At 45.3% G+C, this 15404-nt stretch overlaps 1 protein-coding gene across 6 annotated transcripts in view; it reads right to left on the reverse strand.

Moving 5' to 3' along the window:
- ptprua (protein tyrosine phosphatase receptor type Ua) overlaps nt 1–15404 on the reverse strand; it is a 192904-nt gene that overhangs the window by 141969 nt on the left and 35531 nt on the right. For all 6 annotated transcript variants that reach the window (XM_047604874.1, XM_047604871.1, XM_047604873.1 and 3 more), the window contains exon 2: nt 1402–1530. In XM_047604874.1, the coding sequence (XP_047460830.1) occupies nt 1402–1530 (129 nt within the window). The remainder of the gene's footprint in view (nt 1–1401; nt 1531–15404) is intronic.

Consider the following 15404-nt stretch of genomic DNA (forward strand, 5'->3'; position numbering starts at 1 on the left):
CATCGTTGTTGAAAGTCGATCTACAAATACAGTTGACTTCCCTTGAGCAGTTAGAGACCAGTCATTTATAATATCTATTAATGAATCCTTCCAATTCATCCTGCTGTGTCGCTTCATTCCAGGAAATATATGTATAATATATGTACAAAGCTGCTGCAAACACAATATGGTTCTTATTAAGAGGGCTTAAAAACAGACTCTTCAGAACAGATGTGCATTACCACCTGTTGCTTTGCATAGAGTCGTCCGGTGAAGTGTAGTGCACAACCGGCCGGGGGTGAGCTGCTCTACTGCAGCAGCTGTGCATTATGAATTGGTCACAAGGTCTAGAGCTATGCTGTTCCCAGTCAGACCAGGTGTATCCATGGTGAAATATCTGAAAATTCGTGGAAGAAGATCTGCTCCCAGTGTAGGTATGTAAGTCTCATTCTAAGCTAATGAAATGAAATGAAATGAAATGAAATGATAGATAGATAGATAGATAGATAGATAGATAGATAGATAGATAGATAGATAGATAGATAGATAGATAGATAGATAGATAGATAGAGTATATGATGGTAATAAAATGATGTACTAATAATGGCAGCAGAATCAGTATGTAATAAACATAGTATAATAATAATAATAATAATATACACAAATATATACAAATGTGTCATGTGCAAGTTGGCCATACATAATTGCAATATATAATATGTAAACATGTATTAATGCATGTACATATATATATATACACACACACACACACACAAGAGGATATAATATAGAATATATATCGTATCGTATAGGTATAATATATGCATATAAGTACTTGAAATATGTATGCCCAATATGTAAAAACTGTATTCAATTTCTCACAGCAGACCCCCATAAGTCCAACACACTGGACCTTTGAATGAGGTTTTGCTTGTCATAATTACCTCCCTGTTGAGAGCAGAAATTAAAATATTTAGTCTGCTACTAATTGGAATGACAGGGGGATAATTTGAGCATTCAACCCAAGCAGACAACGTTTCCAGTTTTCGTGGTATTCATGGAATTCTTCTGAATAGACACCTGATGTATCTGAGCTTCAGCCCCAACCTACGAACGTTTTGAAAGTGGGTCTGGAGTCACTCCGTTGGGAAGTGATTATGCTCTGGCAGAATCTGCCAGATTTAAATCAGGCTTTGAACAGAAGAGTAACAGAGTCGTAGCCGTACGTGTCATCTGACTTTGTTCACAACAAATGACTCTGGTTGTAAGACTATCCCGTTGGGTGCAGAGGTATTTTTTTTCCTCTGTATGTGTTGAAACCCATATAATGAAACTGAATGAAGTGTGGCTACACCAGGCTAGATCATGTTATCTTCATGCCTCAAATACAATAACCTCCCTGACTGAATCCTAGAGGCCTACCTCGTAGAAGGTCTGGGGTCGGGTGTGGCCAGTTGTAGGTCCTGATCAGTTGCCAGTCAAAGTCGTCCTCTTGGCCCTGTCGGTATTCGCACAAACCAGGATCTGAGTCCTCATCAAAGGTACAGCCAGCTGCAGAAAGGAACAAAGTCGATGCGTTACAAAACTGAAGACACCTCCAAACTTTCAGCTATTAGTGAAGTTTCTTTGCTGCCAGGCAAAAGCTGGCGAAAGAACACATTATGGCCCCTATTATTGCCCAGCTACATCACCACAGGCCCACTGTAAATGTCTTAATACATCAACCCCGGGAGGATCTTTGCCGTTATGAGCTAAATTACAGCTAATGGTTGGCACCGGGTGGTTAGCACCGACTGCCCATCTCATATATTCCCTCAAAATTCACCACCATTTGGCGCAATTAGCCCTGTGGTGTGAAAATGACATGGCAGCCACAGGTCACCCAGATAGCCAGAAATAATGGGCAGCAGGGACAGAGCGGCGGGGGGAGGGGGGCGGGCCGGTCTTCAGCTGATGGAGGACAACAACAGCCCGGCTCTCAGTCTGTGAAGGTGACCCACCCCGGCCCCGTGCCTAATGGTTACACTACTCTGCCATTATCACACAAACCACGAGCTTTTAAAGGCGCCGGCTCAAATGTCAAAGTACGGGGCGAGAAAAAAAAATGTGTTTTTGTTTAATTGGTCAGAAAATACAGGTGCATTTTATAAAAGAATCTAAAAATGAATTCTCTGGACTTTAAAGGTTTGATAATAGGCCATTGACGACAGCTTGAAAATATTTTCATCATCATTTTCTAGATAAAACTATAAATTCTTTTGTCTAATAGTCTGAATAGTGGGATATTTCATTTCCTGTGATACGAAACTAAACTCCTGGAAATGTTTGCCTTAAATATTACAAATCTATTATCAGATCCATTTCTGTGGGTCTTCGGAGACTCACTCTAAGGAAAATGTGGGTTTCACTTTATTTTACTACTGGGTCATCCGCTGCTTTCAGAAAGCTCTGCTAATCTGACTGAAATGAACACTGACGCTGCACGTGTATGTAGAATCACTTTAGCAAAGTTTGTTAAAAACGAAGTAGAAGATGGAAAGACTGGGCATGTTTACATCTATGTATCGTTTAAGATTTGAAGAAGCTGCATGAAACAACGGATTCCAAAAGGAGCGTGACATGGAACGACTATGTACCAAAAATATTTCCAGCTGGACGTAAGCATGAGCAGAAAGACAACTACGTACATGTTCAGCAAGGTTCACAGTGAGCTTTAAGCTTAGCTAAAGCTAAACATATTAATAAAATATCTCACAGCCTGATATACTTCAACCTACTGAACCCTACAGCTGAACAGCCTTGTTTTACAACCTATAACCTTGTTTATAGCCCATAGCAAACAACCACGTTCCAAGATTAGAACCTACTCCATCGACTTCAGTTGCATCAAAATCAGCAGAACTAACAGAACCAATGGCTGGAGCAGCAAAAATAAAACCCAAGTCCCATTAAACCCTTGTTCTAATTGACTGGCTTTGGCACCAGGGTCCTTGCTTTTGCACCAAGTGCAGCCAACCTCGACGAAACGCAAGAATTAATCGAACCAGTGCTTCTACGGACCCACATGAGCCTCCTCAGGTTAAAAACAAAGTTTGATTTGTACTGCTCCACGCGCTCGGCGCGCAGCACGGGACCCGCCGCCACAGGGCAGCTCAGGAATAATGGTGTGAGATGCAATGGAGCCACCCGTTTACGAGGCATACCGCGTAGACCAGGCCGGACACCAACGCGCCAACAGGTCATTGCTCAGTTCTGGCCTCGTCTCTGAAGACAAACCAAACAGTCTTCTATCAACCTCCACACGCCCCGGCCCACCGTCGTCCCAGGACTGTCTTTGGTAGCAGATCATATTAAGGCTTGGCAGCAGCGCTGGTGTTAAACAGCTTCTTTGACCCAGTGCCAGCATCTACTTAATGGCATCCCATTTGGCCAACTCCCACAATGTTGTTTTTGTATTGTGCTCAGAAGCTCCATCTGTTTTCCTCAGTAATGTATAAGTTTTGAGTCTGAAGAAACACTGCGCGTCGCAATAAACTGCTAAGGCTGTTAACTTTGGACCGGCGCTTTCGCTGTTCCTGCTGACAAACAAATATCACCGCCCCCACCACCAGAGAAGCCTCCCCCGCCGCCCCGGCCCTCTTCTTCCCCTTCTGCCTGCAGCCGAGCGAGCGTTTCCGGGTGCGTAAGCAGATCAGAGTTTTAATTGCCTCCTGTGTGAGGTCTGCTTGTTGTGCAGCGCCGTCCCCGGTTATTTGAGGATGAGAGGGCTGAGTAGCGGAGCCGGGCCCGCGGTGGAGGCCTGCTTTTCATTGAGAGCCCTCCAGCTCCAGGAAGAAATGTCACCATCAGACACGTTCCACTGATTCCCCTCATTAAGACTCATCCTTCCAAGCCTCCTTTGCTTTTAGCGCACGCGTTCCTCTCAGTGCCCAAATGAGCTTCTCTGGCAGCAGGAGGGCAAGCCCATGTAATTAGAAAAGCCACGTGCATTCTACAGAATTCTCACTGATGTGTGTGTGTGTGTGTGTGTGTGTGTGCATTTCCTCAAGCGTTAGCTGAGGCCGTTCGCTGTTTTGATGTTTACTTAAAAATGAATAAAATTATAATGAATCTGTCAATGCCACGCGGGCTGAGGCCGTAACGACTGTGGGAATGAATTATTTGCGTTCATCATCACAGCAACGGGGAATGTGGCCGGCGCGGGGCCGAGATTGCCCACATAATAACAGCGCAAGTGTGAGAGGAAGCAGCTTTTAGAATGCTAATTGCTTATCAGAGGCGATAGCGCAGCTCTGTTCGGCACAATCCCGGCGCCTCGCAGAGCGGTAATGGCGCCTGGAGACGTGGACGCCGGGGCTGGAGATAACTTCAGTGAGCCTCTGTCACAGCTGACAGGTTTCTCGGGAAGCGAACAAAGAGGGGAAACAAAATAAATGCGCGAGAACAAGAAAACCCTCCTTGTTGAAAGGTAGGAGAGGTAATTTGCGGAACAAGACTGGAGCTTGTCGACAGGTACCAAGGATGGAATGTGCTATCTGTGCTAGGCCTGTCCTCTTGTCTCAATTTCAACACCTTTGTGACTCTTTTTCTTCCCTCATCTGGCAAAGACAGAAATATTTAAGGAGAAGTTGCACTCTTTTCCTCAGAATACACACTCACACCTAACCTCGTTGCTGTTAAAACCTCGTTAAGGCAGATATTACGGTGCCAGGTGATCCATTCTCCAAAGCCAAGGTTCATTTTCAAGTTACTCTACAGCCCGAGCCTTAAATCATCCGCAGCGGTTGTTCACGAGACACACTGGGAAGCTATGAAATATTTTTCTTACTGCTAATTTTATATAAGACTGCTGATCAGAGAAATCCTTCCTTTGTGGTGGGTGGATTTTACTAAACAGCCGGCAAAGCCTGCAAGAGGCAGGAAAGAATCTCATTAATACGGCTTTCAGTGATGGTCTAAATACTGTTTTAGAGGCTTTCCCATGACAACTCCAAATCCTGAGGGGAAGACCCAATATAAGTCGTCTCTCTTCTTGTTCTCTCTTTCTTTAGCCAACACAGTCAAACTTAAACGATACTAACCTATTCCACAAAGGGATTATGTCTATATGCTGCATGTATATAGGCATTACAAACACAACGCATGACGCATTCATTGTTGTTATTGCTGCCGTTTGTGGGGTTTGGTGACAGTAACGAGAGCGTAAAGCATCCCCAGACTTTTTTTTTTTTTAAACGTACGAGTATTATGCAAATGCTCCGCTTACTCAGGCTTTAGTCAGTTACCTTCAAAGTAAATTTATTGTAAAGCATTACTTCCTTCGACTCTTTCCTTCTCGCTGTGCATTTGAGAAAAGACTTGCTTCACCCAAATCAAAACAAAAAAAAACACCAGCCAAATTCCCTTCTCTTTCATTATGTCCAGGTGGACAGGTGGTTGTAGAGTCTCTTGAAGACATTTCACCACTCATCCAAAGTAGCTCCTTCAGTCAAATGACTGGTGGAAAGTTTCGGTTTAAATAGAAACATCTATGTAGATCATTAGAAACTTGCTTGACCATTGTCCGTTAATGACCTGATTCTTGTACGTCTAGTGCCTGCTAACGGCTGCATACTTACCCGTCGTTAAGGGGAGACTGTTTGTCTCCGTCCCTAATGAATGGTGCTCTAACGACCCATTTTCACTGCCAGGGGTTGAAACTTCGACAGCTGAGGATCTAACCGTTAACAGAAACTAGTCGGCGCAAGTAACTGGTCGTTAACCGACAACGGTCAGGTAAGTTTCAGATGGGTCACACCCACAGATGTTCACATTTAAACCCCAACTCCCGACAAGTCCCCGAGAACTGAAGAAGCCACTTGGATCAATGGGGAAACAGTCAAGTTACTGACTTAAAAAAAAAAAAAAAAAAAATTAACATTTTTGAGTATACCATGAGGTGGATGACTGAGAACCTTCACAGATAAAAGGGGTAGTTCTGTTAATTATCATGTGGTTAACTGACGACTCAAAATAATCAACAGATCAATTGAAAAAAAAAATAATTAGTATTATTACACAAGCAAATTTAATCATTTTTTTGTCATTTATATGAATTTTGACTCAGTTGAAAGCCGTCAGGTGGATGTGATGGGTCAAAGTCAGGAAGCAGCTGGGAGAGCGTAACTCTGCTGCACTGAGTGTCTGTGAGGCAGCCAGAAGAGGCCCTGGAGAGAGATTAATGGGACAAGGTGCAGACTGGGCTTGAACCGCTCGCGATGGACCCCAGTTACGACTGTCCGGCCCCGCTCGCTTCCGCGGCGAACACCGCGACCCTGACTAATAGCCCACGCGGCAGGCGCATCATAAATACACTGTGATGGAGCGGGAGGAAAACACAAGCCTCTTACACAGCGTTCATCCCGGAGAAGGCGAGAAACAAATTAGAGTGGGCGAGACGGACGACGTGGGCCCGGGCGAAGAGCCCTCGAAACAGAAGGGGGAGAGAGGGGGAGCGGACCAAAGAGGGGCAGGGATAATGAGAACAAATCTCACAAAGTGCACAGCATGTAAAACGAGAGAATTCCTGGAAAACAATGAATCTCTCCCCCACACCCCCCTCCAGAGCGATACATTATAGAACATCAAGAGGTAATCAGAGGAGCCTTGAATGTGGATGGGATTCCATTGATCATGGTTTGCCAGAGCAGCTCTCAGAAAGCCTTAAATCATCTATAAGCAGACTTAACAAGGACATTCATTTGCAATTACTCTTACAAGGATAACAGTGACTACGTGTCGCAGGGCAGAGTGGCGACTGATATAACATACAATAACTCTTCCATGTTAAGGACTTCAATATAAATCCAAGCAAGCATGGATGCCTGCCAGGCTGAAAGATTGGCTTTCACTACTCATTGCAATAGCGGGGCTTTAAACGCTGCTGAAGCCTCATTTTAAAAGATTTTTACCAGCCTTCCACTCTTATGATTGACTTCAAGGAAGAAAAGCCTTCTTGCTCTTAAATGGAAGTTCAGGAATCTAGAATCTTCTATGTGTCAGTTGCTATTTTTAAAACGTACACAGAGCTGCTATTTTTGTCACAAATCTCTACTTTTACCAAAAAATTTTTTTAAATTTGACTGTTTGAACCCGGATGAAAATATCATCCTGTGCAGATAAGGCGGCCCTCTGCGTTACACTCATTTCCCCATTGCTTTAAAGCAAATACCTCAGGCAAACCACCTAATATTGTGTAACCGGCAGCGGCGCTCCACTGGCGCTCCTTTAATCAGAGCTTCTCAGATACAGCGGCTCAGCTGGGACCGAGGATCCAGGATGTTCTGCCGCTTCTCTTGTTTGGTTTGAGATAAAGCTCCACCGCCGCGTGATTTGCATTTGAGCGTGCGCAGGCAATGCATTAGGCCTGACAAGTTTACTTACGACGGAGGTGGAGGAGGGGGAGGGACGGGGAGGAGAGGGGGAGCAGCCGTACAGCTCATCAATACTGAGCCGGCAGAGGAATCTTTCCAACAACAATTCTTCATAGACCATTAATAACAGCCAGAGCAGGCCTCACCGAAAAGGAAGACAGGAAGCAGCACAAAAAAAGAGGGGGGTTGAAGGGGTAAAAGTTTATAGTGTGATAGTTTATTATTAGTATTTGTATGCCCATAAATGGGAGTTTTTCATGCCATAAAAATCCTGTGACTTTTGCACTTCGCAACCGGAAACTGCCGTAGCGTCATCATTTATAGTAATTAAATGGTCTGTGGAGTTTTATTGTAAGCCAATACAAATCAAGTGTACATTAAGGTTCCTTGCCAGAAGTAATTCTGAGCATTCATGTATGTTTAAAGCCGAATGGATCACCAGCTAACCGTCAAAACTCGCGGTTTATGAATTACCGTAACTCACAAAGGTTTACGCTTTTGACAAAACTCAAAGTTTGGTTGAACACTGGGAAGCTTTTGTCTGGAAGTAACTTCTTTTTTTTTTTTTTAAACCAACAAATTCCTCCAAACAGCTCCCCGGTCTTGCGTCGCTCCCCCAACCTGCAGCCATAATAATTACCGTAATGGCAGCTTTTTGCCATCCCAGTATTCAAATATCTATCTGATATTCAAATATCACAAGCTTTTTTTTTTTTTTTTTTAACCCACGGGCAGGTGTTTAATAATTCTGCAAGCAGGTGTCAATACATGCTCTATGCATGCTAATGTCTGTATGACTCTTCTATGGCGCCTACGGGTTTTTAAAAAACATCGCTCTTTAGCGCTGCAAGTGGTCAAAATATCAACAGTTCTCCTTTAACTAGCAAAATGTTTACACACTAATTGTAAAAAGTGAGTTGAGTGTGATGAGAAAATAAAGTGTAAATTCTGCGAGAGGAAAAAAAAAAAATCTCATTACAAAAGCACTGTTTAAGAGCCAAAGAGGTCGTGAGCAATTTCCCCTGATTGGCCATGACTCATGCGAAGCACGCGTACGCCAGAGGCAAAATAATAAACATTTGTTTGGCCAGTTATTACTAAGAGATGTAAAGACTAATTACTATGCCGTGTTAATTATTCTTACCATGTAGACTATAGCAGCTCATTTAAATACTCATGCTATGGTTAATTTGTAATTCGGACCATTAAGCTCCCATTAACATTTGCAATAAAGAAACACCGCAGTCGCTCTCGGGTTTCGTGAAAATAATTAAATCGAAGATGGACCTAAACTACAACAGATCATTTTACACAAAATACCAAACAATTAAGTCAATTAAAAAGAAAAAGAAAATATTGTGTGCTATTTTCTCACAGTTATTTGTAAACTTGCAGACTTATAAAAACCTGTTACAGGGTTTTATAGATGGCCACGTCTCGTGCTCGTGATGCGACACGGCACCGACGCAGCGCGGTGAGATCTCGGCCTTTATTTCCACTGACAGATCTGAAGACTGGGTGGTGCGGGCGCAGGTATTGATGTGCAAATGAGTGATTAAAGCGTGCAGCCTTCTTCACTTATGGGCATGGTTTCATGAATCCGACGACACACTTCCATAAACACTCGTTCGGTTGCTGTATCAGTCGGGTTACTTACTCTGAGGACTCACCCACAGGTCAGACCCGACAGTCACAGCTGAAAGCTGCACGTGCGTCACCGCGCCGCGGTCTCCTGGGGCGACCCGAGCGAGTGAACAGGCCGCGAACGTGTAAAGAGGTCTATTAAAATGTGCTTTCAGGTGCCGCAGTTGGAACGATTTATCATCATTTATGGTGATACTGTGGAAATATCTAAGCATGTTATGACTGATGGGCCGAGCCGCTGCGCTCTCGTGACCTTTACAAGACAGTAAATGTAGAGGAAACGGTCTGATAATGGCGATATGGCTGTCAAACCTGAGACGAGCCCGGCCTCACGTCCCCGCTAAATGAGGATGAACTGCGTCTCCTCCGAGCCGAAGCCGTGTTCCTTATGTACGCCCCTCCCATTTCTGTCACGCTTTTATTTCAGCCCCTCGCTCCGACCTCACGGTATCATGAGTCACCACGCACCGGGCGGAAGTCTCTATGAACACTCGAAGAGGTGAATGGCTAAAATCTAATTTCCTTCTAACTGCACGCTGCACTTTTCCCGCTCGGGTTGGGAGGAGATGGCGAGATTGGCACTGCAGGGCATATGCTGTTGTGTGAAATTGTTTCATTACTGGTCCACAATGGTTCCAGTCCCCTAACTGCAACGCAGAAATACCCCAAAAGCCGAGGCCGGCCGAGGTCGGCGCTTTCTTCTGAGACGTTTTCGGCGTCTGTTTAAGGATTTTCAGTGCACCAAACCGCACAGTAAACAGAGTCCGCCGGTGTTTACGCGCGCTGCTAAATCGGAAAACAGCTCTCTGCGGATTCTGCTGAAAGCTGCTAAAGGTCACCGGTTTGCCTGATGCGCTTGGAATTTGACTAAATTAAGGGAAAAGAGGAATTTGCACGCGTTCGGTTCCTGAGGCGTCGATCTAACCTGAAGCGACGCTGCTGCTGATGCTGCGGCGGCGGCGGCGGCGCAGGCGAACTGGTCCGCGCAGCTCAAGATTAAAGGGGCGGCTGCACGACGCGCCGGCAAACGAGGGAGAAAAGTACGGGGGATAGATGGGGGCTGAGAGAGAAAAGGGTCCGGCCAAGATAAACGTCTCTTCAGTCGTGCTGTACTTCACACTTTGTCAGGGAGAAGAGGGTGGATATACGTCCTCTACCGGCAGTTTATTTAGGTGTCACACAGCCCCCGGCGTGGACGAAGCAGACACTTTTCATTACGCCGGCTTCTCTCCTTTCATTCCTCATTTAATCTTTCCATTCAGCCCCGTCCTCCACGGAGACGTCAATTACAGAGCTCTATATCACGCAATCCGACGCAGCGCCCCTTAAAACCTATCGGAACTGCTTAGCCCGTTAATGCTATTGTTGGAGGTGTCACGAGGAGAGGGGAGCATGAATGGAGGCTGATGGATAAAAACAGACCTTGTCCGATGAGGCTCAAATAGCGCTAATTAAGAAGATAGAGTTTTTTTTTCCTTCGCTCTCTCTCTCCATCTCACACTGCACCTGCATTACACCGCTGTGGCTCTTCACTGATGGCGAAAGGGGGAAAATGACAGACACACTCAGCTGCTGTTACATATGAAAATTTAATCTGGAGCGCCGGAGGAGACGCTTTTTTCCCCCCCTCTACTTCATGTTAAAAGTCGCTTTAAGTGGTTATGTCAAGTCATTTTTGTCCCACGCGCAAGACGGGAATATTCATTTCGGGAGTGACCTAAATGCATTAGTCGAAAGCTTTATCTTTCTCCGTGGCGCTGATGAATTCATGTTGGAAATTACCGCCGTCTCCGCGCCTAAATTCTTCCTCGCCAATTAGCGCCGACGTCTTACAGCAGGCCTTCGCGAACGCGACGGCTTCTGGGAGAGGGCGTGGCCACGCCGCTTGAACGAAACATCGGACTCTCAAACGCGGAGGCCTAAAAAAAAATAAAAAATAAAAAATGGCCGCGTCTTTCCGCTGGATGAGGTCCTACAATTATGGTAATGGTGCGCACACATTTACACAAAATGCATGATGGAATGATGTCACGACAACCGAGCGCCCGGCGGCTCTGATGGTAAAAATAAACACTTACACAACCACAAATGAAGAAACAGCTTGACAGCAGCGCTGATTGTGATGTTTATTCATCGGCAGCTTCTTCTTTTTTTTTTTTTTTCTTTACGCTGTGTGTAGAATACGTTCGTAGAGGCTGGGTGGCCCACGACAACGGGATGGTTTTATGATTTACTTGCATGAAAGGAAAGTACGAAAAGGAAAATCAACCAGAGGGGGGAGCGTGCCCTGAATACCAAAGCCATGAATTGCAGGAATTCAGATGACAAGCCTCCCCCTCCCCCTCCTCCCCCTCCTCCCCCTCCTCCTCCACCTCGGACATCAGCGGGGCCCCAGCGCCGCAGCGTATCCCGTGGGTGCGGCAGGCAGCTGCAGGGCCCTGACCTCCATTACTGAGACGGGGCCCTGACTGCACAGCCTCCCTGCCATCCCGTTCCCAGCGGGCCCGGAGCTAGACAATGCACTCCGGCACGCCTCCCGCCCCGCGTCTGCGAGCAGGGAGCTCCCCGCAAACTTATTTCTCGCGTCAGATTCGGAGAGCGTTCCGCTCCGTAAACATCCGCAGAGGAGGCAGCGCCGAGCATTCTAACTCTGCGAACCCTGTCATGGATCAATGTGACAGATTGTTGAGGCGATCAGCGGCGGTTAGGGTGAGTGCAGGAGTCACGAAAAGAAAAATCTGGATGCAAAATTGTTTCAGCTCCCACAGATTTTTTTTTTTAATATAATTGATATTTTGATGGTGCCGTCTGTAGACTGTCATAAAAAGGTACAAACTGCTCGTCGCATTTTATCAGCGCTCACAGAAGCTAGGGATGGGTTTATGAGAAATTTGGAAGATCCGATATATATTTGTAAAAATGATTTTTGTTGCACCTGCAGCAGGTTTAATCCACCCATGTCAACTACGTCAACACAAAGACCCCTACTAACAACACCGTGTTGTCCATGTGCACTCCCTGACGAGTCACAGCTGTTTACATTAGCAATATTACCAATACTAGCAAGGTGGTCATAATGTTTTGCCTGACCACTGTGAGTCGATATGATTCTAAACGTGCTGCTAAGAGTCTGGGAATTGGAGGAATATTACTGTGTCAGAGTAAAGGAGGATTTGTGTCAGACGTTTCCGGGACCTCGCGGTATCTAAGCCGCAACAATTCCACCTTCTCTGCAGTCGGGTTTAATGGACTAAAAGCGCGCATCCGTTGCCGCTCTGAAAGCCAACTGTCAAAAAGTTAAAAACACGACACACGAGCTCAAGGAAAAAAATCAGACACAACAATGCCGCGCGCATGTTCGCGCGCCCAAACAACGCGGTAAGCTCGCATAATAGGACGCCGTAACCTCACTGATGAGGGCCTCTTTCTGAAAGAGATCAGCGCTCCTCAGAGACAGACACACTTGTCTTTTGCTTCTCTTTAATTACAGCTCACACCTCCTCCTCCTCCTCTCACTCTGTGGAGGAGAGAAGTAGAGGGCTTTGATTCAGATGCCCTGTGGAACACTTGATCCTTTCCTTCCGCTGGCGTCATTTACTTCCTCTTCCCAGCCATTTTGTCTCCTGCTAGCATTTTCCTTTTTTCTGTGTTTTTTTTTTAATTTTTTTTTTGCCGAGGACGCATCAGGCATTTCCTTCTAGCGTCAGCCAAAGGTTACGCCTCCCTGCCGCACACGTGAGGGCTCGGAGACGCGCAAACAGAAAGAGGCTTTACGTGACATGATGAGGAGAGCTTCCTTCAGCGCCATACATTTAAATGAGGACTTTTTTTTTATAAGAGGCTTAGCTGCGAGTGCGCTGGCCATTATTAAGATAGCGTAATGTTACGCGAGAGTCCAAAATGCACATGTAATTTGTCTTCAATCTATAAGGAGACGTTTGTCAGCTGCTCTTGGAAAGAACGTCTGAATTTCAGTGCAGAAATGGAAGAAAAACAATACAAAAGCCTGTAGAGGCTGAAATGGGAAGGCTCCATTTCTGTTTTGCATGAATGCCGTTGATGAATGAGAAACAAGTGATGCTGGGTTCTTTCAGTCTGCTCAGACATCTAGCTGGAACTCGCATTGCTTTTTTTTATTTCTGCCCAGATAGCATTTTGGCCAGAAGTAGCAATTATAAAATAACAGTGAGTGTGGACTAACAGCCATACAGGAGTGGACAGTCATCAGCTGGAGGTCATACCTGACCAAGAAAGGTGGTGGATTGAATTGAGAAAGAAAGTAATTTATTGGTTTGGTATTCAATAATAGGAGCGACTTTTTTTGGCTTCATCGTTGGAGAAAATAGAGTTTTCACCAAGGTGAAAATGTAGCCTTTCGACGCGAGGAGTCAACAGCAGCCTTACCACTCAGACTAACAACGAGGGAGGAGGAGGAGAGTTCAAAAGTCAAGTCTATAAGATTAGACCGGGCAGGGGGCGGGGTCAGGCGGGGGTGGAATCGCCATCAGCGAGCTTGTTGTGCAGCCAGCTGGCCGTCAGGCATCCGCCGCGACTCCCTTAAAGAACGGCGGAGGTGCGGAAAACAAAGCAGCCTCCTGGACAGCTTCACCGAGAGAGAAAGAAAACAAAAACAAAGAGAAAAGACGCAGACAGGAGCCAGATGACTGGATCCATCCAGGGTCAGACGAAAGGAGGAGACGGCGCGCCACTGTCGCGGCGCCTCGATGGCCAAATGCAATTTCTACAAGTGGAAAATATCACATCAGCTCTAATGGGATTGTAACAACTGATGCAATAACTGCTAGATAAGCCAATATTTCATCAGAATTTGACAGAGCATGTGCTAGTATGAAAGCTTCAAAATTCTGTGTAGACGGGGAGGCTGGATTCATTTGACAGGAGAATTTTCATCTTTATTTTCTTACCACTTCCACAGCATCTGGAAATCAGCTCCATCTTGTAAAAAAACATCACGTGCTACGTATCGAGTGCTAATTGGTTTCATTATAGCCTTGATTAACGAGACTTCTATCATTTTTCCTCTCAGCTGTAGAGTGCTCATTGGAAACGGGTCCATTTTAAGTTGTTCACATACCACAAAGATCGTTATCCAGGACTGATAATCACGGCGCAGTACAGTGGTACATGTGCGACACATGCGAAGCCTTAGCAGCCGGATAGATCCATAAATTTAAAAGGATGTCGGCTCCGGTCTTGCTCTGCCTCCAGTATGTAAACATTTCAAGGGAAATATTGTTTTCAATCTATTCTTTGGCCTGAACAAGAAAGAAAAAAAGAAAAAAAAACAGCCATCAGCAAAACACGAGAGCTTCGCCCGTACAAACCCATGCGGTCACAATGAATTCTTCACAGTGCTCAGAAAGTGAAATGGAACATTTATTATTTGGATCACGTTTTGGAGGGAAAACAAAAACACTAGGCTTTCTGATCCCACTGGTAGCTTTTCATAAAAAGCAACACACCCCATTATGTTGGTTTACAGGAGCGCTCTGGGAAGTTTCATGACCTCGCCGTGCAATATTTTTGAGTAAAATGCCTCGAGATGTGTGCACATGTTGGGTTTCAGTTTAAGTAAAAGTTTGCGCTGTTAACAAAGGAAAGAGTCGAAAGAATCTTAGGGCCCTGGCATCCCGTGCATCGACCAAAGTGGCAGTAGTTTCCCAGGATACGGGGAGCGCCACCTAGCGCCAAACTGTTTTGGCGTAGTTTGTTTAATTAATACTGCGACCTGCTCCACCTCCATCAGTTACAAGGAAATACTGGATTATATATGGTACTTATTTATTCTCAGTTCTCACAGTCCAATGGGATTTCACAGCGGTTTGCATGGCAACTTGTAGTGATCATGATGTCACATCCTGTTTCTATAGTCAAATAATTGATTAAAACTGGACATTTATATTAATTTAAACTTAAATGACAGAAACCATCATTAAGAAACCATCCTTGTGTTTTAATTTGGCCCAAGTCCCATCCATTAACAGGGAGGGGGTGGAGCTTATGACATACATGGCAGCCAGCCACCAGGGGGCGCTCTACTTGCTTTGGCTTCACTTTTGAGGAACAGCTCCACCGTTGATCTTCATACAAAATCTGTCGACAGAATGTTTTACACACAAAAACAATTTGGTGTCACTATAGGTAAATGTTCCCGTTGCTAACCAAGTCCGGAACCATGTGAAACTTTGAAAAACGACCCTTGTATTAGCCCTCTAACTCTCTTGTTTCCTCCCAGACAGTTTTCTAAGCACTTTTTGGCACTTTACAGATTACAGACCTTCACCAGGCGACATCCACATGAAAATGTAACAAACTACGAGCGAGGAGGAGGGCGTGCTTGCCGTATAG

The sequence above is a fragment of the Mugil cephalus genome, chromosome 14, assembly GCF_022458985.1.
Source record: "Mugil cephalus isolate CIBA_MC_2020 chromosome 14, CIBA_Mcephalus_1.1, whole genome shotgun sequence".
NCBI lineage: Eukaryota > Metazoa > Chordata > Actinopteri > Mugiliformes > Mugilidae > Mugil > Mugil cephalus.